This window comes from Alligator sinensis, unplaced genomic scaffold (genome assembly GCF_000455745.1).
Source record: "Alligator sinensis unplaced genomic scaffold, ASM45574v1 scaffold1021_1, whole genome shotgun sequence".
Classification (NCBI taxonomy): domain Eukaryota; kingdom Metazoa; phylum Chordata; order Crocodylia; family Alligatoridae; genus Alligator; species Alligator sinensis.
Window position 1 is genome coordinate 704,013 of NW_005842185.1, and position 27,547 is coordinate 731,559.

The 27,547-nt window shown below is 39.7% G+C and overlaps 1 protein-coding gene across 1 annotated transcript in view; it reads right to left on the reverse strand.

Moving 5' to 3' along the window:
* TRHDE (thyrotropin releasing hormone degrading enzyme) overlaps positions 1–27,547 on the reverse strand; it is a gene marked incomplete at its 5' end in the record, with an annotated part of 328,250 nt that overhangs the window by 70,084 nt on the left and 230,619 nt on the right. Inside the window, one exon of the mRNA XM_006026252.3 lies at positions 9,751–9,839. Within this exon, the coding sequence (XP_006026314.1) occupies positions 9,751–9,839 (89 nt within the window). The remainder of the gene's footprint in view (positions 1–9,750; positions 9,840–27,547) is intronic.

Sequence of the window (27,547 nt, forward strand, 5' to 3'; positions counted from 1 at the left end):
GCTTAGGGAGCACCCATCATACCGGGTGACCACAGGAGTCCGGGAGAACCGCGGGGACAGAGGTCCCGAGTAGCCGTGCCCAGGGAGTCATAGGCAGCCTCCCAAACTTGTATATAAACAGCAAAGACGTGGCGGGCGAGAATAAGAGGGTGTCTTGGGCCGGCCTTGACACGGAGCGAGGGACCTCGAGGAGATCACGGGCCTCCTGATGGACCCCGCTGTGACAATGAGTAAAACTACAAATGAAAGTAACACTTCCATCATAACGCTAGTTTTACTAGCACAGAATAAAATACACAAAAATAATCATTATTTTAGGATGTATGTAACAATAGAGAATGCAGCAAGGCCTCAATTCTAAAAACATGTAAGCACCTATAAGTTTTATACACATGTAGTTTCATTATACATAGAAGTTAACTGTATGCAGGAACAACACAACTTTTGCACTACGAAAACTATACTGATGTTAAAATATTTTTAAAAGGGCAAGGCTTCTTTGTGATACATTTTATTGGACCAACTGTATAGTTGGGAAAGCTGCTGGACAAGCTTGTGGGTATGAGTTGCCCTTCCTCCAGTCAGGAAGAAGCCTTGCTTGGAGGACATATCCTGGACCATCACAGCTACAACTCTAACCCTACCACAGCTTTTTCAAAATATTTTTCTGAAGCTGAAAAAAACAGGAGTCACTCAACTGTTGCTTAGAATTATTTGAGTACCTGTATATATCACCTTGTCCCAGTTTTAATTAAGCAGTTTATTGAAACTGGTTCATCTAAACTGGTGAAAATAACTGTGGAAATATATATTTTGGTTTAAAATTAGTTACATTGGTTTGACTTGTTCCTCTAAATTTAAAAAAACACTTTTAGGTAAACTAATAAAACTGCATTTAAACCAGGTCTTGCAGAAATATAGATTAAAAATTAAATCAAATGCAGACTTCAGCTCAACGTTGTGACTCAACTCCGGGGGAAATTGTCACACTGTGGAAGCCTGAGCCTGACTTAGACACATAGGAGAGTAAGCAACTAAGAATGGGATACACAGAGACAATTAAACTAATCAGGAAGCTGCCTAAGGTAGCTGATAAGAAATGCCAAAGAATGAGGGACGGCCTTAATTCTGCCCCTCAAAGGTAATTAACTGCCAAATCTGGGATGGAGGGACATGCCTCCTTGAATTTAGGATTAATCACCTGAGGTGCTCACCTTATATCTAGCAGTCTGGTGGGAACACTTATATGGATTGTGGGAGTTCTTTCTCGGTTCAACATGCCTTCTGCCTGCTTTACAAAATGGATCTGAAAGCAGGTTTTATACACTTCTGACATGAGCACTCTAACCATGAGCCTATATGGGATTCTGGGGAATTCTCTTGGTCTTGAAACTGTTCCATTTTGTGTAAATACCTAAATATTAATTGGACCACAATAAGGATGATTCGCTGGTATTTGAATTAGGGCATTTACCTGGGAAATCCAGGTCCTATCTTGTATGCCTTGTAGTCTAGTGTTTAGTGAACTCACTTGGAAGATAGGAGACCTGGTTTCAGATGCCCTCTCTTAATCAGGCAGATGAGCGCTCTAAACATTAAGGTACAAAATGGTGTACCACTTCTGCCACTCAATGTTTTTTGCAAGACCTAATCCTTTAGAGAAGTTCTCACCCTGTCTACCAGGCCAGGGCAAGACAGACAGCAGAACTTAAGCAATAAGCTGTTTGGTACTGTCAAAAAGAGACTGGCTCTCCACACACATCTATGGAACTCTATGGTAGAACCAGAGGCACCCTGGGAATTTAAACCTTTCCATACATAGTTAAGTGTCTGCTGAGCAGGGCAGCAGCAGGGGAAAGAGGGGTTGGTTGGGATTTAAATTTGGGACTTAACTGTCTGAAGGGCAGTTATTATACATAGAAGTTAGGGCAGAAGTAGCCCTGACTCCTAATACTTGGTAATATAAGGAGGGACAAATTCTGACAGCTGTAGACTGAATGGCCATTTGTACATATGAGTGCACCGCAGCGCCGGATGCTTTTAAAAGTGCCTGGCACTGCGGCACTTGCATTTGCATAAATGGTGAAATGTGCGTCAGTACTGAGAAAATGGCAGCAGCGTGCTTTTGAACTAAAACACCTCAAAGCTGTTTTAGTTCAAAAGCGCACCGCCACCATTTTCCCCAGCGCTGATGTGCATTTTGCCATTTATACAAATGTATGTGATGCAGTGCCGAGCGTGTCAGCTTGCATGCAGAGCAGACTCGATCTATGCCGGATGACATGCCGGATCTCCGGTGCGTTGGAGAAGATAAATGTATGTGTATAAATGCCCAATCAGAGGGCATATTAACCCATTGCTTCTGTATGTTTTAAGTCCTTGTTGTACTAACAAAGGTAGAGTGGACCAACCAGGGTTGGCACAAAATGGGATGCAAAGGAACTTTGCAGTCTCTCCAGAGTCAAGATCCAGGAAGAATCTTGTCAGGGCTGCGAACTAATTGAAATTAGCTCTATACTGGTAGCCTGAGATTCAGGACTGTAGGGTGTAGTGCACCTTCTATGGACAGGTGGGACAGAACAGGGAAAGCAGCAAACTATTCTTTAGCCTACCCTTCTGTGGTTCACAACTCTGGCTTGTACTTCACGTGTGAGACAGATTAAGTTGAACAGTTTTGTAGGAAGTGAAAACAAAGTGTGGCTATTTTTACTATGTTAGTTTAGTACTTGTTTCTGTATATGAGGTTTCCATAAAGAACCCCTTTTTAATGCGACAACACTTGAAAATAAGTACTTGTATTCGGTTAATTCATTTGCTTTTACATAACTTAAAATCTTTTGAATTGGCAAATGATAAAAAAGACATCTGATTGCATGCTATCCAATAGCCTTCTAAAGAGATAAAAAAAATGCAGACTGTGTAGATGGTATATAATAAAATAAAGGGAACGCCATATATATTTCTTTTTGGTTAAAGTATTTTCACATCTAGCTTTTACTCACAAAGTAATGTAAACCACTTATGCCTCATGACATGATGTAGAATGATACTGTCATTTACAGATGACAACTTTGAAATACCTTATTCCATAAATATCAGCTCTAGGACATCTCATACACAGATTGTTCTAATACAGAACAACCATATCTTTTCAAACACTGATGGCGTTATCACTGCTTTCAGCTAGCTCTGTGTACAATCATAACCTCTCGTTATTTCTCAATAAGGACACTGATATTTTGACCTTTTCCTGCAATAGAAGGCAAGAATCTTTCCATGCCATCCTAGCTCAAACAAGCAGATGGTTATTTTAAAGGGCTGTCTGATGTATGTACTTCACATAGTTCTATATAATTTACTGGAATTTGATGCACTTGTCGATTCTCATGGTTTCCTATGAAAGAAGGTCATCTTTTTCCCTCATGATTTTCTGGTGATTATGTGGAACTGAAGAACACTATACACATGGGCAATTTACCCACTTATCAAAAACGTATTTATTAGAGTATCACAACAGTAACACTACAGTTAAGGAGAAGGTGATCATCCCATTCTGAACCCTGTAGTCAATCACTCATAACATTTTAAAAAAATCTTTCTACGCAGAAATTTCACATTACAGGTCTCAGTCAGCCCACAGACTGATTTCTTTTTAAGTTCAGACTAAACTATAGAGGTATATTTGAGTTTTAGGCAAGTCAAAATGTACACTACTTTTCCCCTCCAATAGTATTGCTTAGTAGTTAATTTTTCACTTGGATAGCTCAGAAAATTACGTTGTTTTAGAACTCTACATTTGCCACTTACATAATGGAGATGTTTAGGGTGAATTGGTTAATTTTTATAAAGACATCTGGTTTGAAGTAATGAAATGAATAAGGTCTGAGTCTCATTTGCTTGGCTCAAGTAGTGTAAAGTGGTCTTACTGTTGGTGTTAATTGCATTTGTACTCAATTAAGGTGCTTCTGCACTGCATGCGCACTGTAAAGTATCCTTCCTGTTAGGATGAGTCTTCACCAGTAAAGAGGTAAGCTCATGTGTTAGCTAGGACATAGTAACTAACAAAAGTGAAAAAGACTACTGAACTCAAAGGTGAAGTGAGACCCAAGTTAGAGGTCAAGTTAAAACATGTAGGAAATCGACCTGCCTTCAACAGCCTGTTACCCTGTGTTAATTACCATGATAGCTAAGATGAACTATAAACACACTTTTTTCCTTTTGAAGACAAGATTTAAGTGAAAATCAGGCTCAATAACATGAGCCTCAGAACCTACTTTCCAGTTCTGCGTTGCCTTAATTTCTATTAAAAATCAGTAATAGGGTATATGTCTGACTCCTTGCAGGAAGCACACAGTACCTTAACAGATCAGGTCCAGGCACAATTTAAAAGAAAGTGTTGTGGTGCTGGCGAAATACAGGTTTTGTCTACACCCAGTCCTTGTATCAATTAAAATATTTCAGGTAAGGATATAACTTTTCCACAAAAATAAATAAATTGGTACAACCCCTAACTGGTGTCTTACATATAGGGATGTATTGAAATTGTGATTGTGAGATTTTGGAGGAAACTGCAATTTGGCGGGGCAGGGGGAGGAGAAGGAGAGGGGGCTGCTGGCACAGCAAGATGGTTGCCACCCCCACTCTTTGCCACTGATTGGCTGTGAGGGCTGCCCATCAGACAGCCACACCGCCTCCACCAATTGGTGGAGGTGACAGGGCCACATGACACAGCCCTTGCAGCCAATCACCACCAAGGGATGGGGCCATCAGGATCCCCTCAACCAATCACAGGCATGGGGGGATGCCATGCTTGGCCCACAAAAATGGCTGCCAGCCTTAGGATCTGTCCACAAAATCATCCAGCTGCTGCCTTAAGTTTGGTAGACACCTACTTATATCAATGTAACTTCTTCCTCTTCCTTATTGGAATAGCTTCATCAATATAAGGAATTTTAATACATATTAAGACTTGCTAAAATATTTCTGACAAACTTTCATGGAAAAATGGCAAAATGAAACAAGTCAAATCATACTAAAATAGTTATGTTGCTTGGATTGGACTTACCATTATTGCACATGGGAAAAAAAGGTTCAGAGGGTATCTTCTGATATGTCAGTCTCATCACACATTCCCTTTGTATTCTTTTATTGGATGCGTGCATTCACTAACTATGTAAGAGGGTGGGATTGGCTTGATTTACACACATGCGATAGCACAACGAATAAGCAGTAGCTTGAGGCTAGTGGCCATGTTCAAGTGACAGGATCAGTGGTCACTGAACTACTGTGCATCTTCATCTTTGGTGCCAAGTTACTGTATTTCTCCCTGATCCTCACTGCTGTTAGATTATGCTATAAGGCAGGATCTACTGAATGATTTTGGTTCACAGAGCCCCCTTTACTTCTTTCCCTGCTTTGAAAGATGAAAAGAGGAAATGGAAGCAATCCAGGTCAGATTCGACAGCTGTCAGACTCATAAAGAGAAAAACAAATGCTGTTCCATGACAAGCATTGTGGCATCAACCCTCACACAGTCCCCATCTGAGAACTGTGTTAGGGAAATGAATGGAATCCAGCATGTGGCTGCTCAGAAAGTGTTGTTCTCAGGAGACGTTTATGGTGGAAAGGAAGAAAGACAATGCCTGATGTCTTGGGCTTTTCTCATGGCTGTGAAAACTCCAAACCATGTGCTCCAGTAATTCCTTTTAGATTACAAAAAGGAAGAGTCAAGAGAACCCAGCTCCTCAAGGATGAATATTGCCCTGGGGACATAAGCCAAGCAGGTTGCAGGATGTGGTGATAATAATGATGGTGTAGAGGAACTTAGCACAGTGTCAGTCCTTTCAGCATCTTGTCCTGAACAACACGGGTTGCTTTGAGAGGCTGGTTTTGTAGCAAGAGGCAATGGATTACATATCATCAAATCAGTGCGGGATTGTAGTTTCCTGCATATCCATTGCCTTGGTCATTGCTTCAGTCTGGGTCGCTGGGAAATCTTTCTGCAAGGGGGTTCGCAGGTACAGATGCGATCAGTGGCCACTTCAGCCAGTTTTGCTCGGCATACTGGACAATTAAAGAGGTGCTGGCCTTGATCTATGTGCCTTGCAAAATGAAGCAGGATGCGGAGAAAAATGAAACTCTGTGATTTACACTATGAAAACATCTGAATGAATTGAGAGCAGTCATACATGCATCTTGCACCCATTGCTCTTCACAAACACAAGCGGCCGCCTCCACTTGTCACTTGTTCGCAGATTGCTAACAAAACAGGTATTCAACATTGTGTGGCTCTTGGATGAGGACACAAAGTTGGTCAGAAGGAATAATACAGGGGTCAGCCAAGTAATTCTGTCACTATACCTGTTGAAGAGAAAACTAACATGCATGAAAAGCCTCTTCCATCAGTATAGTGAACAAATGGTGAACCCTTGGTAAAAATCATGGTGCATTTTCTGCTGTGAAATCATTACCTCACACCACTAAGGAGAAGGAGCATCACATGGTGGTAATACATTTGGTCACCCATTTTTAAACTGCTATGGCTTCCTACCTCTCAGTTGAATACATGAAGAGGGATATACCATACATGAAGAGGGATAACCCATAGAAAATTACGGTTGGAAGGAACATCAGGAGGTCATCTAATCCAACTTCTTGCTCAAAGCTGGATCACCCCCTATTATATCATTCCATCCAGGGCGCTGTTGAGCTAGACCTTAAAAACCTCCAAGAATGAAGATTCCACCACCTCTTTAGGTCAGGGTTCCCAACCCCCGGGCAATGAATGATTAGCTGCCAGTCCGCAGGAGGGTTAGCTGCCAGAGTGGAAGTGACTGTAGACCAGCAAACCGTGGACTGGCAAACTGCGGACTGGAAGTGAGCAGCATACTGTGCACCAGCAGCCAACCCTTTATACCGAGTATAAGTACACTGCTGGTCTGTAGTTTGGAGTCCGCGGTGACTTCCGGTCTGCAGTTTGCCAGTCCTCAGCATAAAAAGGTTGGCAACCCCTGCCTTAGGTAACCCATTCCAGTGCTTCACCACCCTCCTAGTGAGAGAGTTTTTTGTGATATCTAACCTAAACTTCCTTTGCTGCAACTTGAGGCCAGAACTTGACTTCTGTCATCAGCTAGAGAACAGTGCAGCTCCATCCTCTTTGGAACAACCCTTCAGGTAGTTGAAGGCTGCTATCAAATCCCCTCTCGGTCTTCTCTTCTACAGACTTCAAAGTGTGCAAAAGTTAGAATACTCACCAGAGGGGCTGCCTGCCAGACTTCCAAAAATGCTTCCGATATCAGCATATAAGACAGGATGTGGCAAAGATTTGGAATTTTAACATCAGTTAAATATCCCCAATATGCATGGTGTTTATAATGGCATTAGAAATGACCCACAGTCCCATTTTATGTCTATACTGTCTGTACCAAAATCTGGAAGCTCAAAAAAATCCAACAGACTTGATGTGAATGTGTATATTACATATCCTTACAAAAAGGAAAGTGCAGCTTGACCCACACTTATAGATTCCCTTAGTGATGATCTACCCCCACAACCTCCAGCTGTAAAATTGTTTCCACACTGTAGAAGCTGTTTCAGGACTCCAACAGCCTAACTAAGGAAACACACCTGGATTCCTCCCCTCCCCCCCAGATAAACAGCTTGGAAATTGCCCCTTCTGGTATATACCATCTAGGTTACCCTTCTGCAGTAACAAGCCCACCACCCCTGAACCAACAGCAGGAAACGTCTAAGGATTCCCACAGCAGCATCAAGTCCACCATGGTATATGTACAGTGCATGCAGAGGCGCACACATTACATATATCTAGAGTTCTTCTCATTAATTGTTTTTACTGATTTATCACCCAAGATGTCATTTGTGTCGACGTTGCACACACATGCAAGATGACACCCTCCCTGCCCTGATGAGTTTATAATCTAATTTTAAACAAGGAACAATAAATGAGTGATGGAAAGAGAAATGAAGAAGGACACAGATAATGACAATGGATCATAATTATATTAATTAGCTATGCACACACCTTGACAGCACAGAATCATTTGAATTTTGAATCATTTGAATTTTTTTTTAAAGATATACATAACAGCCATCCCAAAATTATTGCTCAGAACAGCCATCATTACTTTGCAGATTGCTTGTATTCATCACAGGAGTAGAATTTAAGAGGAGAATAGTGGCTGTATGGATTATTTCAAGAAGGACAGTCTGTGAGTAAAGGGCAGAGATGAAGAAACTGTGAAGATGACTGTGTGAGAAATTGATAAATGAGCTTTCAAGGCTGGCATCAATGGCAGACTGAGGGAGCTGTGTGTGCATGATGTTATAATGATCTGATCAACTACACTATAGTCAATGGCAGTCTGTCCACCGACTTCAATGGGAGCTGGATCAAACCCTGAATGACAAGAGCAGACAAGAAGGGTGGGACTGAGTGTGAAAGTGTCAAGCGGCCTGAAGTACTACAAAAAAGATATTAGTATTGTGACCAACTTTATGCTACTTGGGGAAACTTAACTTCTGCATTCCTCACCTCTCTGCGCCTAAATTCTAGGAATAAAAATGACTGGTTCCATGCCCAGCTCTGAGCCACGACTAAAAAATGTATGTTAGATAATGGGAGCAGCAATAACATTTCAAGGCCTGATATATTGTGAGTAATCAGGGCTAGAAACACACATCTTGCATCACTAGAAAGTTGAGATTCTCAGATTTCCACTGCTATCCAAGTGTACAACATTCCTTTCTAGCCCTGCAGGTTGCTAATGGTCTATGTTACCTTTACCCCTTACTGACCTACAAAAGAACAAAAAGGAAAGACAGGCATAGGCAGGCTTAGCTATTTCCTCCTTCTAGTTCAACTTACTCTGAAAGGGAACATCTACTCTGAAAGGTTTTCTGTACTACAAACTGGGATCAATTCTTCCTCTGTTGCCCATGCATGTATGGAGGTATGGCTCCCTCTCTTCCCCTTATAATCATGTCGTTCAAATCCCCAACTTTCCTTCCTCATCCACCGCAATTCTGATATACATTTATTAACAGTTCCTTCATGAACTACTATGGAAAGAGACAAATGCTTTATCCTAGTTGCAAAACAGAATTCCAAGCTGATAAAAAGCACTGGCTCCCAGGTCTAGCCATTCTCAAGATAGTTGCTGCTACGATCATGTCAGAACTGAAGGTGGGAAAGAAGCAAGATGGTAATCAGAATAATGTGATTTCAAAATCCTGTATCTAGTGACCAGGCAGGGAAAGCAATGACTTAAAGGACAGTAAATGTTTCTAAGCACAGGTTTTGGACCATGGATCATATTTAAAAACTTGCCAAAAGTCTCAGCCTTAAAGTTACTCTCCTAACTATTTTGCATTTATTAGTTTACAGATTTTACATTTAGGAGAAGTTTTACTACAAAAGATATTTTATCTGACATTCACACTATAAAGAGAATTACATTCATTCAATCATCTGAGATATAAAAAGCTGCTTTGAAATATATTTCTGTTTAAAAAGCTTTTCATTACACTACCTAACTTTTGCAAAAATTACTAACCTGCCTGCTTCCTTCCTATCTTTCCCCCCCAAACTGTCTCTTTTCCAATTCATTTTCAAGCAGCTGAAATTGGATGCAGAGCAACTAAACAATTACCTAAGATCAATTCTGAAGAAACAGTTCAGGAAAACACAAGTATGCTTTACGAGATTCCACTGGGAGGAAAGTTTATTTTTACCTGATTTGTTAGACACCCATATAATTGCCTCTGATGAGATGTGGCTCGTATTTCCTACTGCAATTGTTAATGGAATCTGCCACAAGTAGCTGCAAGACAAAGGAGGGGGATCTAAGAACAAAAATACTGAACTGATTCTTCTCACTTACAGCAATCAGGGATCACGTCAAAGAAATCAAAACACCAATTCAGTAGCAGTGTAAAGATTTTGATTCTAACAAGTTACTTTGATTTTGAAATGCATTTGCTATTAGTAACAAAACAATGAAAAAGTAATTCATCTTTAAAATAAAAGATACTAAATTATGGTTTTCATTTTTTACAAGCTATCATCACCAGACAATATTTCTGCTATGTTTCTTCTAATTCAACACACTGCTTTACAAAAGAGGAAAGAATGATCTCCCAATGAAAGACGAGCACTATTTACATTCATTAAGGAAAAAAGAATCTCCCAGGAAAATACACGCTCCATTCATCAGACTCCAAAGTTTAAAAACAACCTAATTTTTTAATACCTTCTTAAAATGGTGTGATGCACTATCATTAATGGAAAGTGGTGTCATTCAATGAATAGGCCTGATCCTCCCATATGGTGTGGTTATTTACATCTTTGCAAATTAGGTGTAAAATGCTGCCACTCAAATTTGGACCAATGTAATCATAAAACAGGAGGAATCTCTGCATCTTTGTGGTAAGGTATGCTAAGAATCATCTCTCATTAAAGATACATTTTATAATTCATCTAAGATCATTCATTACCTTTTGCCTTACCAAACAGAAATTACTGTACCTCTTCTCTCTGTTTTGGAAGATCGAAAGGATCACTTCTTGACTTCACCATTATCTTATCCTTAATCCCCCAAATTAAAAACCACTCTTTCTATAATCCAGTGAGAAGATTCCCTGAAGAGCCTGCTACATTATTTTGCACATTACTGAAAAAGGAAGCACTTGCCAGAAAAATTCCTTTTATGCACACGTTCACTTCCAACTCAGATATTCTGCAATACTGCCTAGGTTTGCTCCACACACAAAGTTGCAATTTTTAATCACTTGAATTAAAATGGTGCAAGCTTGAGTAGGGACAAAGCCCTAAAATCCAAGATCAATTTTACTACTACCAGAATATGCAATTACAAAATTAGTTTGTGGCTAGATATTTTAGGTCACAGCCATCCTTTCCTTCAGTTTTGTTCAGTCTTCCTTATTCAGAAACTTGTTCTATTTAACTATAAACAATACAAAATTTGTCACGGTAACAAAAGCATTTGTTTGTTTGTTAACAATATCAAGTAACATATTAGTGCTTGCAAGAGACTATGAATCTGCTAGGAACCTATCTGTAGCACAGTGCTGGAAATTACACCCATTATGCAGTGCAAGGCAGTACCTCTTATGCATCTTCAACTAGAAATGATAAAATATTATTTCTGTTCCCCTCAGATTGCATCAAGGAGACATGGATTATTTGATTCTTTTCCTTATTATTTCAAAGGTTTGATCCAGCAAATATTTACACACGAATAGCTTTACACACTTGACTTCTCATGCACATAAGCATTTCTAGCATCTGAAAAACAAACCAAAATAGAGCAGTATGCCTGGGAGAATAATATTCCAAAACAGCTATTCTTCAATGGGATGAAGCCACTTAGAAACCTGTATCACTGAAAATGTTATGAGTGATAATAGAAGGCAAAATATGATTTCAGAGTGGTTTATGGCAGCCAAAAAATGCCACTGTGATTTTGGGCTGCAAGGGTACTGGCATCACATATGTAATACTCTCCAGTTCTCTGCCTTAGTTTATAGGACCAAAGTGAATTCCTTCTTCATCTTCTCTCTATTCCATCCCCTTTTGTTGGAGTCAATTCTTTTCTCCATTTCTTTGCATGAAGGGAATGAATTCCTACGTTTTTCTTAGAACAGGAGCAGCACTATCCCTCTCCTTATGTCTCGTGTCTGTGTGGTACAGAGACGTATATATCTCTGACTTGCTCTCTGATGCTTGCTCTGACCCATTAATTCTAGCACTTAGCCTTGAAGACTAGAAAACAAACCAGTTGGTACTTGTACCCTCAACCATATACCTAAAGAAACAGAGCAGCTGAGGTTCTGGGGGAAAGAACATTTAATAGCTTTCAAGTTACATTCCCAACTGGTACATGGTGCTTGAAGAGCTTCAAAAAGCCCTATACATATACCTATGTATATACATATACATAGTGCATAGTATATATATACACAAGTACATATATGTATACTTTTAGTACAGTGCATAGTATATATATATATACTTTTAGACAGAAAGATGGTCTCTATACCTGGGGTGTAAGGTTCAAAAGTAAAATGTGGGGTACCACATTTGAGGGAATCTATGAGGAAGAAGAAATGATACATTTGAAATTTTACTACATGTCGGGATTCTGTGCTGGAACTGCATTGAACATAATTTTGCACATTCATAAGCATCTTGAAGAGATGCATGAAAAGTGGGACTACTATTGAAGGTCAATATAAATACACCTGTTATCGGTATTAGCACATTATTTTTGGAAAGAGTTAAATTCAAGTTGACAGGATAACATTCACAATTAAGGGAAATGTACTGCAACTCTTTGTTTTGGTGGCACCACACCAATGTATAATACAGAAGTACATTAGTATCTGCATTCAATTTACAAAATAATTTGGAGAGACTTGTTTGATATAGTAATACAATTTAGTAACTGCTGAAGTGCATGTAATACCAGCCACTAGCTAATTATGCTGTGTTTGGATTATATAGATTTTTTTTTGCCTGGAACATTACATTACAACTACATAGCCTGTATTAGCGTACTTTATCTTACTAAAAAAAATATCATATTTGTGATGAGTACTTGCTTATGCCTTAACTTACAACAAATAATAACTGAGAAACCTCAGTGGAAAAATTCAGACTGTAAACTACTATGCAAACATGGTACTTCACCCTCCTATCTGTGATGAATAGTAATGTTATAGTAATATTGAACTTCCAATAGAACTATTAGTTGGCTTTTTGTAAAGACCATGCAAAGCAAGAAAATGCACACTAGTATTTCTCCTACTGACATAATAAAGATCTCAGAATTATTATAAAGAATGGGTGAGATTCCTGGAGATACAGATTTTACACACCTCTCAACTAGTTCTGTACATTAATCATTTTTTTCCTGCAATTTAAACCTCTATTTTTGTCATGAATCATTTTCCTGTTAACTACAATGTGGCTGTGATGTCACCCTTGCTATACAGTGAACCCTGCGCTTTTCAGTTCATATTTGCTCCCCTCCCTGTTCCTTTATTCAGTGCCATTTTGGATGTGCTTTTCACTCTGCCTGCTGTTTTATTTTACTTTGTTTTTCATTTGATTTTTTTTCTGTAGTAATTCTGATCTCAATCTAGACCGAGGTAGGTAACTTCCAGCACATGTGACAGAGTAGGGCATGCAAAGGCATTTTGCTTGGCACACATGCCTCAGGGCAGACGGTGGGGAAGGGGCCAGGGCTACCCTGCCACATCAAGGATCGGGCACCTTGTGGCTCCCCTTTCGTCCACCCCTACTATGCCAACATCTTACAGGTCAAAGGTGCAGGTGTTTTTGACATTCTGCCCAACTATGTTGCCTACCCCTGCCCTATACCTTTTAAATCCATGATGCTTGAACAGATTCATATTAGACAAATTAACTCATTCCTATTATTATAGACAGTTCAATTAATAGGATGGTTTGATACTCAAAGCATCTGATTTTAGGTGCTAAAATCCTTGAAATTAATATGATCACTTTTGGTGAATCCATAACACATCTGCCCCTAAAATATTGTCCCAGACTGTAATCTAAGCAACAATGTTTTGGGGGTGTGAGCATTACAGGAGAGCCCATATTTGTGGCTCACTGATCCTGACATTTAAGACGGAACATAATACATATGCTGGAGGATAAAACTTGGGATGTTTTATACTTACCCAGTATTAGTATAGAGTGGAATGACAACAAGGGAGGAGGCCATTTGGATGTGAAGTATTATGTCATGATCTACTCACATTCTCCCATTAGAGAATGCAGCAAGATCTGACACTGTTATGGAAACCTAGTATTAGGGAGGTCTGCAAGAACCCTACCAACATGTGAAGACTGTTCAGGAAAATTACTGTGAGCTGTTTCAGGGCCAACCTATTTCTCTTTTTCAGCAGTGGCAGGTTTTTTTAATGGCATGTTCAGGGGGGGTTTTGTTTTGGGGGTTTGTTTGTTTTTTAACTTTAGCAGATCAGGAACAGGACTCATTTGTAAAGCCAATAGAGAAGACTTTTGCAGCTATCTTGTCAGTGAAGAAACCTCCCTTGGGGCTGAGAGGGATTTTATCTAAGGTTCATTGATCCACTTTTTGTCGTGTTTTCAAAGATGCCTAGACTAGAAGTAGTGAGATCCTCCTTATCTTTCCTAGCAAAAAGGGGATTTGAAAGATATTAAGAACTGCAGATCTACTACACCTTTGAATGCAAATTACAAAAGTCTGCCTCCCGTTTTACCCAGGAGATTTAGGAAAATAGCAAGGAAATTACTGTATCCTCATTAATCAAATTCAGTTAAAAGTTGCACAGTAGCAGATACTTTGTGTGCTTTGGGGAAATTTTCAAACTAGGAGGCTTATGTGTCAGCCTTGGGTCAGGCCAGCTTTTGAAGGAGTGAACATACTTTACTTGCAGTTGGTCTTGTCACAATATCACATTCGCTTGTAGCATGCTCACCTGTTACTCTTACATACTCACAGACTATGTACCTTCATAGAGAAAACCAGAGAAAGGGACAGATAATACCACATTAAACAACAAGGTACAACTGTTTGTTGAGTTTGTTTGTTTTTGTCTGGATCATTTATTGTATCATGAAAGGGCATTTCAGGGTTTAAATGTACAGACTATGGAGAGAGGAATTTCACTTGTCAATGATAATTTTCACACATGCAGAAGATGTCATAGTGCTGGTAGGCAATGTAGAAGACGAGGACATATTTTTTGACACTTTACACAACTTTGCATCTGCGGCAAGAGCAGCGATTAACATGAAGAGCAAGGTTTTGTGGGTAGGGGGTTGAGGTTTTTTCTTTGCACTGCCAGAGGACTTAGAGCCTGTGATTAGCTCTCCTGGGGTTATATATATTTTAGGATTAACCTTCAGCAGTGATTTAATATCTTGGTTGAACCAAGACAATCAGTTTGCCTCCTGATAGGTTAAGGTGATGAGGTGGAAGAGATGGACCCTGACATTGGCAGAAAGGGTGATGTTAATTAAAAAATTTCTTTTACCTCTTTGCATTTATGTGGCATTTGTGTATCCTCCCCCTGGAAAATTGTTGTTTAAGTTGACAGGGTTATTTATTTAGATGCTCTGGGGCAAAAAATGTAACCTTGGAAAAAAGAAGTGCAATTTGCTTGCCAGTTAAAGAAGAGAGGTTAGGAAGAAGATATGCCCAGAAGCTTTCTTGATGGCTTTTATTTTATTTTGCTTTTAATTTTTAAAGGGATTATGTGGGTAAAGGTAGGGAATGACAACATGTTTTCCTTTTACTGGACAAAGTCACAGGAGAGGAAATGAGTAAAAAGAAGATTCAGCTTGTGAAAAGGGTCTTTTCTTTGTGATGTTCCCCCCCTGCAAATCCCATCAGGATTCTTGCAAACAGCTTGATTACAGATACATTTCCCACTGTGAATCTGGGCAACAGCACTGCAACACAAGGGCTCACAGTTTAATAAAGCACTATATTGAATAAGGTACTTAATAAGGAATATTTCTGAGACCGTCATTTAGAAAGACTTTAGCTGCCTGGAACATTGTTTCATTCAATAAGGATTCAAATACAGGGATATATGGTAGTGGATACCTTCTGACAAATAATGTAAGAGACAACTATGTGGTTAGTGTTGCCATCTCACAGATTTTGAAGGCTCTGTTGATTGGGTGCCTTTATGCACATGAGGATCACTGTGGTGACTGAGCTGGAGCACACATGCAGAAGCAGTCAATGTTTTGCATATTCAAATTCAAGTGTATTTGTTGGTGCTTGTGCTTTGGCTCTCTCTTTATTTTGCAGTCCTGAATGTTTGCACCCTGTGCTGGATGAACCTTGTTTTAGCACTGGTTAATGGATGATGGAGCCTTTTCAAACTGAGAGGCCAAGGCCTGTGGCCTCAGGAAGTAGGATAGAACTGGAGGGATTCCCATAATAGATAAAGCCTGCCTCTGGGGACATTGATCTAGATTCAAATATTTTTACTATTCTGCTCTCCTAACATTTGTGTTTGGAATCTGGTGGCTTCACAACTGACTGGTTCTGATGGTGCATGGCCATACTAATGTTTCTGGCACCTGGACTTTTTTCAGACATCAGGAGATACTGTTCCTTCCTTAGTAAGGAAGGATAGACAAACTTTAATTTAATATTTTCTTTGGGAAAGAGCCACTCTTCAGCCTAAAGCTTTAGTTCAAGCACTTTGCCAACAATGGAAGAGAAAAGCAAATGATGAGTTTGTCAAAATGAGATTTGATACATGGAGCTATGATATCCAAGTGTCTTTTTAATTATTGGGACAACTAGTATATGGGCTGGTGGGTTTGGATGGTTCCTTTTTATATTTTATTGCTACCTCTATTCTAATAACTTTTGGTTACTGCTTTGATATTTACTTTCCACAAACATAAACAGAGGGAACATAAAATACTGTATTTTCACTTTGCCTGTACACTTTCATAAGTGCTTAGAGTCCAATGCCTAACATAATTTCTTTATCATTCCAATTAGCACTAATCCTGTAGGACCAAGGAAACTTTTCAGTGTCATGTCAGAATCACTCAGATAAAAGAACATGTGCTTTTTTAGGTGGTCTGTTGGTAATAAAAAGCAGCATATCATACAATATAACACATTCTAGTGGCTACCAACCATTCTGGCAAGTATGCCATAAATTAAGCTCCACATCCTCCCGGAGTACCATTCTGATCCCCTTCCTCTGTCTAATCTGCTGCTTTGCTTTCCAGTCCCTGGTCTGTCTGCCATCGTGCTGCCTGCCATTTATGGCATGTATGCTGCAGGTTGGCCAACCCTGCCTTATTCAATCCCTCTTAACCTAGCCCCATCTGCTTCTTGAAGAATGGACTGATTGAAATAGAATAAAACATTAACTGTTTTCATCACAATTTAAATCACCAGAAAAGAACAAAAATATTTAAATTAGTTTCACAAAACTTTGACCTAATTTGGAATTTTGTGTCTAAAATTTTAGATTGTTTTATTTCAATTGTAAATGCTTTAGGGATTCTTTTTTTGTTTAATAAGTGATTCAGTTCTATGACCATATTGGTAGAAGCAAGGCTTTTTTTAGTGATGTCTTTTATTAGACTGCATGGGTACTAGGTGTCCTTCTCCAGGTATTGGTAAAGTATCTTATCAACCTTTACAAAATGTTATAAAAGAATGCATTTACAAGTACTATTCCAGTTGGATCCTTTTTTTAATAACCATCATTACCTTTTACATTTCTACACAAAATCCTTCATTTGTATACCAACAAGAAGGAGCAGGAGGGTGTCAAGGGGAATGGATGCACCCTCCTTTCAGTCAACCACGCCACTGGAGCAGCAGCTGGGGACTTTGTTTTTTTAAGCCTCTTAAGCAAGTAAGTCCCCCCTGCCTTCCTCTCCATGTTCAGCAGCACTTCCCATCTCCTCCTCCCCTCACCACTGCTGCTATCTCTGACTCTGGAGCCCCTGCTCCTCTGCTTCTCCTGGGTCATTTGAGGACAGCAATAATGACAAGTTGGGGTGCGGGAGAAGGAAGAGGGGATGGGAGGGGAATTAATGGGAGGAAACATGCCACTGATCATGAAAGAAAGGGAGGGGGAGAAAATATTTTTATCCCTTTGAGGGACTTTAAATCCTTCACTGCTGCTCCTACAGTGTGGTCTGCCTCGGGGGGGGACGGGACACACCGCGGGGCTGGGGTACAGTTACTCCTGCAATGCAGCTTGATGCTTCTCCACCCCCTTTTCCAAAATCCTGGATCCACTCATGATGACAAGAAACACTGGATACTCGTCCTGCAACATTTTGAAGGAAGCTGATTTTCAGCAGTGCTGAGCAACTACCCACTAGTTGTTCTTATAGCATCCAGAATATGCTTACCCTATAATAAACAAGCTTAATCTCACTCATATTTTATCTTGCACCAAGGTAAAATTCTTTTGTAGGCTGTAGTTTTTCCAGTCCCAATCCCACAAGTACTTTTCTGTATGTTTCACTTTACTCATGAAAGTAATCCCTTGATGTTAGAGTGTGTACCAGAGGAATTTAGGCTTCCTCGAGATTGTACTGAGCTAAGATTAGTCAAGAATGAGGTGGCAAGACAAAGGACAGGAACTCCATAACCAGGCATAAGGAGATCAATACTTCAGCTTGATCTAATACGCTCCAGACCATGCTCAAACACTTTCGTCAATAGATTTATCAACCCACCCAATGTTTCTCTAGAATACTTTGTCTTCAACCTAAACTAAAATATAATTTATACAAAAGTTTATAGTTTCATAGTACAACTTTTTAGTGGAAAAAAAAGTTGAATACGAAAGTCTACTAATAACCAGGAAAGCCTAATTAAAGACTAATTAAAGACATCAATTTGGCAACGTGAGACTGTAAAAACAGAAGGCAGAGAAACAGAAATATAAAAACAATATTTGATTTCATTTTCTGATCTAATTTTTTTATTAAAATGATTTTGTACAACTAAGACTCTCACCTTCAGGCTTCATTCTTTTCCATCTCTTCTGATTCTCTGACTGAATATATCTTGCTCACTGTTCTTCAGCCTTCCACCTTTTGCCAACCACCCCCAGTTCCTCCCACTGGCCAAGGGCTGTCCAACTGCATCAACCTAAAATTCCCCCCTGTATCACAAGTCCAAAGATATATCGTTCTCTTGCCCAGTCTTACTCCCTTGCTATTCTGCATCATTCTATCAGCATTACCCACCTCAATTCTTTACATAGCTCCTTCAGCTTACCTCTAATTAAATGCATCTTTGGGCACACATGTACATTCATCCTTCATTCATATTTATCTTTTAAGAAAACAGGAGTCTGTTAGTTAAAAAAATGATATTGGTACCAAATAATGCTTGAGAATTAGTATAAGCGAACAAAATGAAGAAAACATCACACTCTGCAGTGATAATAAAATACAGCTGCAACTTTTCACTGCCAGTTCCAATTCTCTGCATATAGATCACTGTACAGGAAACAACTGTACAATGCACCAATTTTATCTTCTCTGGTATTCTGTGCATTATAACACTGAAAGGTGCATATACACTGCACATCAGATTATGCTGAAAGTCAGTATGGTAAGGAGCATTTCTCACCAAGTATAAACTGTGAAATGATTTTGGAAATAAAGTGTTAAATTAAATTCATGTTTCTGAGAGCACTGCTAGTGGTATCATTTACTGAAAAGTGACATCTGTTTAGGAACACACAGTATTGCCAGCCTATTTTCTATTTGGAATTAATAATAATGTAACAATCAGAAGAACTTCTGCAGTGAAACAAAATGCTTAGACTCTCCTGTGGCTTTTATAGCAAGGGCCAATGTATAGTACCACGTGGGACATGCTGAGTAGTTTGGGACTGGCAGTGGTGGCAAAATGCATTCTGCCTGCATAACTCTGAGATAGGCAGAATGCTTCCCAGATGACTATGGGTAACACTCTTTGAAGCTGCTCTCATGTCTAATAACTAGAAGTGAGGTCTGTGCTCCCCACAGTGCTAGCATCTGACAAACTGCTGGGCTAGGAATTGCCTCTGGCCATGCTTGCCTGCTGGAGGGGCTTAACCACTGGCAACAGAGATGTCCTTTACTGAATACAGGTGTACAGACAGAGTAAAAGGGCTTCCTACATTCACCTACCCCCACCCCAAAAAAAAAGCCTTTTAGTCTATTTCTGATGTGTATATCCACAAACAATGGGTTGATGTTTTGGGTTTTTTTTACAGTGCCTGCCAATTATTAGAATCTTAATAGAATTAGCCGCATAGTAGAATCAAACCCCCAAACCAAATGGCAATAGCACTGTAGTACATGCATTTTCAGTTTCTTATTAGTATCTTGCTTTACAGAATCAGCTGCTTATTAGAATGAGAATCTTAAACCATAATCTAGACATGCAAGCTTTTTTCCCCACCACCTATTAGAATTAATGAATAAAGTACAGTGAAGTACCAAAACTGTAGAAAGTTTTCTGATGAGGTGCTGCACAGACATTTTACTTTGCTCACATTATCTAGCTGCCATATAATGTGATTCTAATAACCAGAGAAGGCTATACCAATTTTGTTAATTTACTGTGTTTTGCATTTAGGACATCAGTATCCTGTTCTTTTAAAGTCCAACTCTGGCACCTTTATTCATGCTGCAATCAACTGAGTGTGGTATAATCAGTCTAAGGGTGGCAGAATCAGTTCTAAGACAACATACAATTATTTCTAACAGAAACAATAACTGAAGCTTAATATGACAGATACAGTACAGAAGGAAGCTATAAAGAGAGAATAATCTTTCAAGCTGCTTTCAAAGAGATTGGAGAGTAAAAAGAATAACACCTTTTTTCCTCGGGTGGGTAGTTGTCCATTACAGTCAAACAATTCAATAGATGTAAATTATTTTTAAGTGCCACTTTGTGCATGTATGCACATACTTTAGTTATTCATTTTACTTAATGCATGAACACTTTAGCCTATCCTTGTACTATTATAATACTAAATATTTAAGAACCTCTTTTGGAATGATACTACTATGAGTATTGGGCTAGTTCATAATCTTCGTAACAAGGGCTCACGGATAAGCATTGCCACTTCTGATATAGCTGTACTACTTAACTGTGTGTCCAAAAATTCCCTCTGCTCACTGCTGTCCACTGCACAGTGACTATCACAAAGTGATCCCAACCATTCAGTGGAGCTGTGACAGGATCACACAAATAATAAGTGATAAAAAATGTATTATATATAAACATGGTCATGCTTTCAATATTCACATAATTATTAGTAAAGGGATACATGCAACCAATTTTAGGCAAATAAATGAGCTGTTGACAAGGAATTCAAAAGTGGTCCCAGGGTTACTTTCTTGATGTATACCTGTCATGCTATCATTCTTCCACCAGGGCTGCCACAGGTGGGTGGAGAAGCACTATGGAGCAGAACTCTCCAGCATACCTGCAGTGGAGACTTCCACTCTGGGACCTGAATTTCTTTGCTCTATCCAGTTCCCAACAGAGTCAGCAGAACCATGTTGGTTAGCAATGCTTTCCATATGTTTGTAAGGGGGCCTATATCATTCTCTCTTCACAGACAAGCAAATATGAACGATAAAAGCGTATCCATGCTCCAGGAAACTGTACAATTTCAGTCTCTCCAGGAACTCTCTCCAGGGCATGAACTGCTACTAAAGTCCATTCCTGCCCATCCACCAAGTTACAGTTTACTGATTAGTGGAAAATATATTTTTTATATTAATGAGAAATGCTAGTGGTTTTGTCTATATTTTTAAGAGAAGACTTCTGTTGTATTTTAAATAGAATAAAACCTCTCAAGATGCATTTGCACCTGCCCTTCAATATAGTAGTGAAATAGCTTATGGATTTTATCAGAATTGATTAGTTTATTTTCCAGAACACAGATTATTTTTCATATGATTTCTGTCATATTCAAGGACCACTCCTATAATGATGGATGGTCCTAGTGCCTTAAAATTATGGTTTATCTGTCAGTAGGAAAACCCAATGAACCCTATCGTATGGAATACCTCCTCATATTGTGCAGTCTGATAATACCAGGGCATATTCTGCTCTCAGATGTGTATGCATGAATTCAATTCAAGTCATTTGAAGTTGTGCACTTATTCAAGGTCAAACTATGACCTATTAGTATAAGTAAGGCATGAGTTGTGGACTTTCCCTTGGATAACCTAAGGTTACTGTTTGACTACTATACAAATCAAGGTATATATCTGAGACAAAGGCAAATTAAATCATTGTATAGACTCCCACTGACTTCAATAGGCTGGGATAGAGGCGCTGGATACAGGGATACTTCTGGATTAGATGTCTGTAGTTACTTATTTTCTTTCAGTATTTCTCATACAACATGGCACTCGGGCCTAGGTTACAGAACTGGGTAAGTAACCAATAAATTCTATCCCCATTTTTGCATGGAAATGGGGTTGTGTGAAGGCTAAAAGTTTTAGTGATATAGTGCTTAACATTTCACAAGTCAAATTGTATGAAGAAATCACATTCTGAATATATAGCTCTTTAACACAACTTTCTTTCTGCATAGTATCTCTGTAATTTTCATATTGTACTCATAGAGAAAAAGCTGCATGTACTCCAGTTCTCATCTCCAGCAAAAATGAAAAGAGATGCTTGTGTGCTGGCTTAAGCAATGATGCAAATGAAGCATTTTCAAAATTAGCAAGGGTTACTTTGGCAGTTAACTCATTAGAAAAACCTGCTTGTTGCCTTATATATTCCTGTGTATGTCTTTTTGAGGGAAGGGAAGGGAAGGAAAAGAAACAAATATGCTTCCTTATACTACACTGTAAATAGCTAAAGGCACAGAGAGCAGCATAGCATTTTACATTTTGGTTCTGAAATACTTCATCAGTTGCTATTCTTGCCTTCCTCACAAACACCTGCAAAACCTATTCCTAACCTGTTCATTCAAACACAAAGAAGAGTTAATGCCCTGGGGATGGACCTGAACCAGAGACCTTAACCTTCCATTACTTTGGGGAAAGACAGCTGGGTCCTTATCTCTGTTCTGTGCTGAACCAGCATCCCAGATCTGGATACCTACAGATTATGTGAAGTTAATGTTCTGAAAAAGAATATTCCCTTGGGCCTCCAGGACATACTAAAAAAAAACCAAACAAACAAAAAAGGAACAGTCTCTAAGAGATGAGCATCAAGCAGAATTGAAAACAAGAGTTCTTCAAGTTTGGGATAAAGAAGACTAAAAGCAGATGCAGTGGACTTTGCAAAAAATCCCCTTAGATTGTTTATTATTGTTCCTGCAAATGACACTGTCTGCTCCTATAGAGCAGTGGCTATCGACTTTTTTAGACTCAAGGAATACCTAAGAAAATGCCAGCTCTTAGTTCTCACCATTTTTTTTACCACAAAAAAGAATAATAGAGCAATTCTTTTGTTGCAAAGAACATACAAACACTACAACAGGTCAGGTGCACAGTTGCACAATGAGGAAAGAAGGTAAAGGACCTCCAAACTGTACCCTGAGACAAAGTCAGTTATTCTTCAGGGACGTCTCCTGCCTGTAAGTAATCACGGTGATAGCCAGCCATGCCAAAGTGGGTAAGGAAAATAGGGAGCATCTATCACTATATCTAAACTCAGAGACAACCGTTTCACTCTATGAAAGGGCTATAGAACATGCAACTGTAAGGGACTACCTTTAGGCTCAGTTATGCCTGACAACACAGGTTGGCCTTAATGGAGGTGCAGACGTTTGTCACAAGGCTACCACCCCAAAAGGAATTGCATGAGTACAAAGGTACTTTAGACCAGCTGAATTAGTCTAAAGTCAGGCAGAAGGTAGGATAGAGTGGTACTTTGGGGACTAACTGTTTCAGAGAGGCATGAGCTTCAGTAGCAACAGCTTACTTCATCAAATGCTAGACATGGAGTGGCCTTAACATCCTCCTTCTGCCCAGGAGGAAATGTGCACCAAAAAACAGATGCAAAGGCCTCTGAAATTAATACAGACTGCCACTGACTTCAGTGGACTATGAATCATTTCTTTAATAGGCAATGCTTCAGGGCCACCTGGAAGCATTCTTTTGCATCTTCCACAATGCCAAACTGTCTAGCACAAATGAGTCTAAAAGGTAAACCCCTAAAGTTTCCTATACTGAGTGCTCTGCCAAAGCAAGGAAAGTAGTACACTTTTCACTAATAGTATTTCAAAGCTCTACCTCAATTCCAGCATCATCTCCTTACACATGTAGAAAATATGAGCACCCTATAGTATATACTCAAGGACAAGTAATATGAAAACCAATATGAAATCATTTCTACCCAGGAGAACTTTTACAGTCTTTTCTCCAATGCCTGATGAAGGGTGTTTGCGCCCAAAAGCTTGCAATTAAAGAAATTTTTTTGCAAAAATCTTGTTGGTCTAATAAAGGTATCATCACCACCACGAATCCTATTCGCCTTTTCCTCTAGACCAATACAGCTACAACCTGGATATCTGACAATATGAAATAACACATTTCTAAATTATCAAAATATATCACATTAGTGCGATATGGTCAGTTGGCTTAGTGAGAAGTCAATTTAAAGATACAAAGAAGGTCCAGATTATACAGGATTTCTAACAGACAGCTGAAGCTAGTTTCAGTTTGTCAATTTTATCTTTCTACTGCATTTAATTGCATAGGACATGTAAAAGACATACAATTGTTTCTATCAGGCTATAACCATCAGTATGTAGTGTTACAATGAATTAAATGATCAATGATATTGTACTCTGGGCACTAATTTATAATCAAACTATATGACTTTAATATAATTTGGGGGAAGATGATTTTTGATAGACTAGTAGAATATGCATGTCTCATTTTTCACTTAATTTTTTATACCCTCTGTTCCTTTGGAATTTACCCTTCAGGTAATATGATTTTCATATCATTTTCACTGAAAAGTGGCAGATCATAGCTCTGCTATCTAAGTGACTGATGTAGGGATGCAACCAATGAAATGATCCCATTGCAGAGGCATAACTGGCTAATACAGTGCTCCAGCCCTTCCTCCCCCCTGCACCTTCCCTGCAGAAGGCTGCAGCTCCAGCTCTGGCAGGCAGCGAGGATGGCAGAGTAGCGGTGGCAGTATACAGTGCTGGAGGAGCAACTGGAAGTTTGCTGCTCCCTGAGGAGACATTACCTCCTTCTTTACTGCCAACATTCATGTTGAGCAGCAGACAAAAAACACCCATTTTTGGCAGCAAAAACAGGGTGACGTCGCTTGGCAGCAGAAACTACATTTCCCAGAGTGCACCTCATTCACTCAGTCACACACATGCTTGGAGTTGGCCAGAGCTGCTGCAGAAAGATGCAGGATGCTGGGGAGGGGGGCAGGAATGGGAGTCAGGAGAATAGAGTGCCCCCCATAACTCCCTTGTGCCTCCCCTGTTTAGGCAATGCCTAGGGCACAGACCACTTGCCCACATATCCTTACATCACTGTTCCATCACATCAGATTTCTTCCTCAGAGAAGAAGAAAAGTACAAATGTAAAGAAAGCAAAGGAAAAAAAGAAGGCTGCTCACAAGAGGATCCAAATACCAGAAACGTATTACCATAAAGCCTATTCTCATTAAGGCAGTGGTATTCAACCTCAGGCCCATAGGCACATTCTGGCCTGTAGAACCATATCATCCAGCACTTGGGTCTCCTCATAGGTCCAGAAATTTGGCAGCAATGCAGCACTGACAGCATTAATTACTGTGGCTTCCAAAGCTGCATCAATTAATGCTGCAAACATTTCCAGGCTCATGGGGCATCCCACGGGCTGAATGACATGGTCCCACATGCTAGATTGTGCTGATGTACAGGGTTGCTCCAGAGCCAGATTCAATGTATGGAGCCAGACTAAAACATGAGTTTGCTCTTGGGCCAGATCCAGTGTATAGAGCTGGGCCAGGACACAGGTTTCCTCCCAGGCCAGATACAACATGCTGGTTCAGCCTAAGGATGAACCCTGCATGCCAACCGCACACTGGATCTGGGCTGCACACTGAGCCAACCCATTATGGAGCTCACTGATGTTGCAAGATGTATGCTACACCCATGATGGGTGACACAATTGTCCATGAGACCTGGCCCATGGACCAGCTCTGATCCACTCATCCAGCTTGTGAGGCTGGAAATTTGAGCACCGCTGCTTAGTTGCTCTAGGATCAGTGCAGTACTCCTTCACCCAGAGATTTGGGATCAAACTGAAGTAAAAGTTACATGAGAAAACAAATGCAATATATGATCTAGTTCCCAGCTGTCCAGGTTACCAAACCACTGCATGAGTGGTACAGTTGCCACTCATGGACTGAAATAGAAGAGTTGCTACCAATTGGCTGCATATACACGAGACACTGACTGGGCAGTTGTTACTGCACAGCCATTTATTTAGGGCTGTGTGGTAACCAGCATTATTGTGCAGTACCACTTCCGCATGGCTTTGTGGTGATGCTGACTGTGCAGTAGCTCATTACTGACTGACGTTGTATCACGGTTCATGCCCTGTGATGCTACTGAGCAGTAAAAAGAAGCTACTCCACAGTAATAATAAGCTACTGCACAGTAAGCATCTTGTGTAGATGCGGCCATAAAGACTGAAAGCTACTGGTAGGTCTATGCATGGACAATGCCTACCAGTTATAGACCTGTTTTAAGTAACCTGAAAGACATTAGTCATTGCTTTCCTGAGTAAGAAAATGTATTCATATTATTTTTACAAATATATATATACATGCACATTCTAGATAGGCGATTTGTACTTAAAAGTAAACTTTTTTCAGACTGTACAAACACTTTCTATCAGTACATGTGATTTTTCTTGTTCTGTTTTTCTTTAAAAAATACAGGGCTATTTTAATTGTAGTACCGTAAAAATATAATCAGTGAAAATACAATTTACTATATTGCATTTTTTGGGATCTGAGTGCCACAATATTCATGTTACATGAAGCCATGGAGAATAAATGCACATACCCCATTTATCAGTATATAACACTGCGTGCTTTTCTTTACAAGCACATTTCTCTATAAAACCTCACTGTGCCACGTTAACATCTATACCTAGTTCTACCTGTTGGTGATAACACTGACTGTCTCAACTCTCAGAAACCAAGATTCGGAGCTTGCCCTTTGCCCCATTCAGCCACTGGACAAGAAAACATCAGCTTTTAGGACAAAATGATAATGCTCAAGAATCATCCCTAGCAGGTGGTTCTGAACTGGCTTTTGGCTCAAGGGACCTGATGCTGGTCCCTAAACAATGATCTTAAAGTTGCCTTAAACAGGAAGCTGAGGACTCCCCCAGATCAAGGAAAGCTAGCATCATTTTAACATCAGTCCTCTTTGGCTCCTTATGGGAGATGGGCCAATGTAGCACCACTATTTAAAAAGGGCAAAAAGGAGGACACAGGGAACTACAGACCAGTTAGCCTCACCTCAATACCTGGGAAATTACTCAAGCATAGTGGCTGGCGTGGCATGGGTGCTAAGGCATGTGGTTGACAGCCCAGAGTTTGCAAATTGGAGGGCAAAGCAGAAGTGCTCATGGCACAGCCTGACAGATTCCAAAGAATCTGCTAAATACCCTGTCACAAGGATGTGAAAAAAGAAAGGTATGGAACATATCCTAAGGAAAGGGATTTGCAAGAATCTGGAGGAGGAAGGGCTGGTCACAAGAGCCCCTGTGGATTTATGAAAAACAAATTGTGTCAAAAAAACTTGATCTCTTTCTTTAACAAAGTAACTACTTGGGTGGATAAAGGGAATGCTGCAGAATCAGTGGTTCCCCATCTGGGATACAGGTACCACCAGTGGTACACAGACAATCTGTCAGTGGTATGTGTTAACAGATTTATTATAATTACTTTATATGACAAAAATTTGCTGGTGGTACTTAAGGTTGAACTGA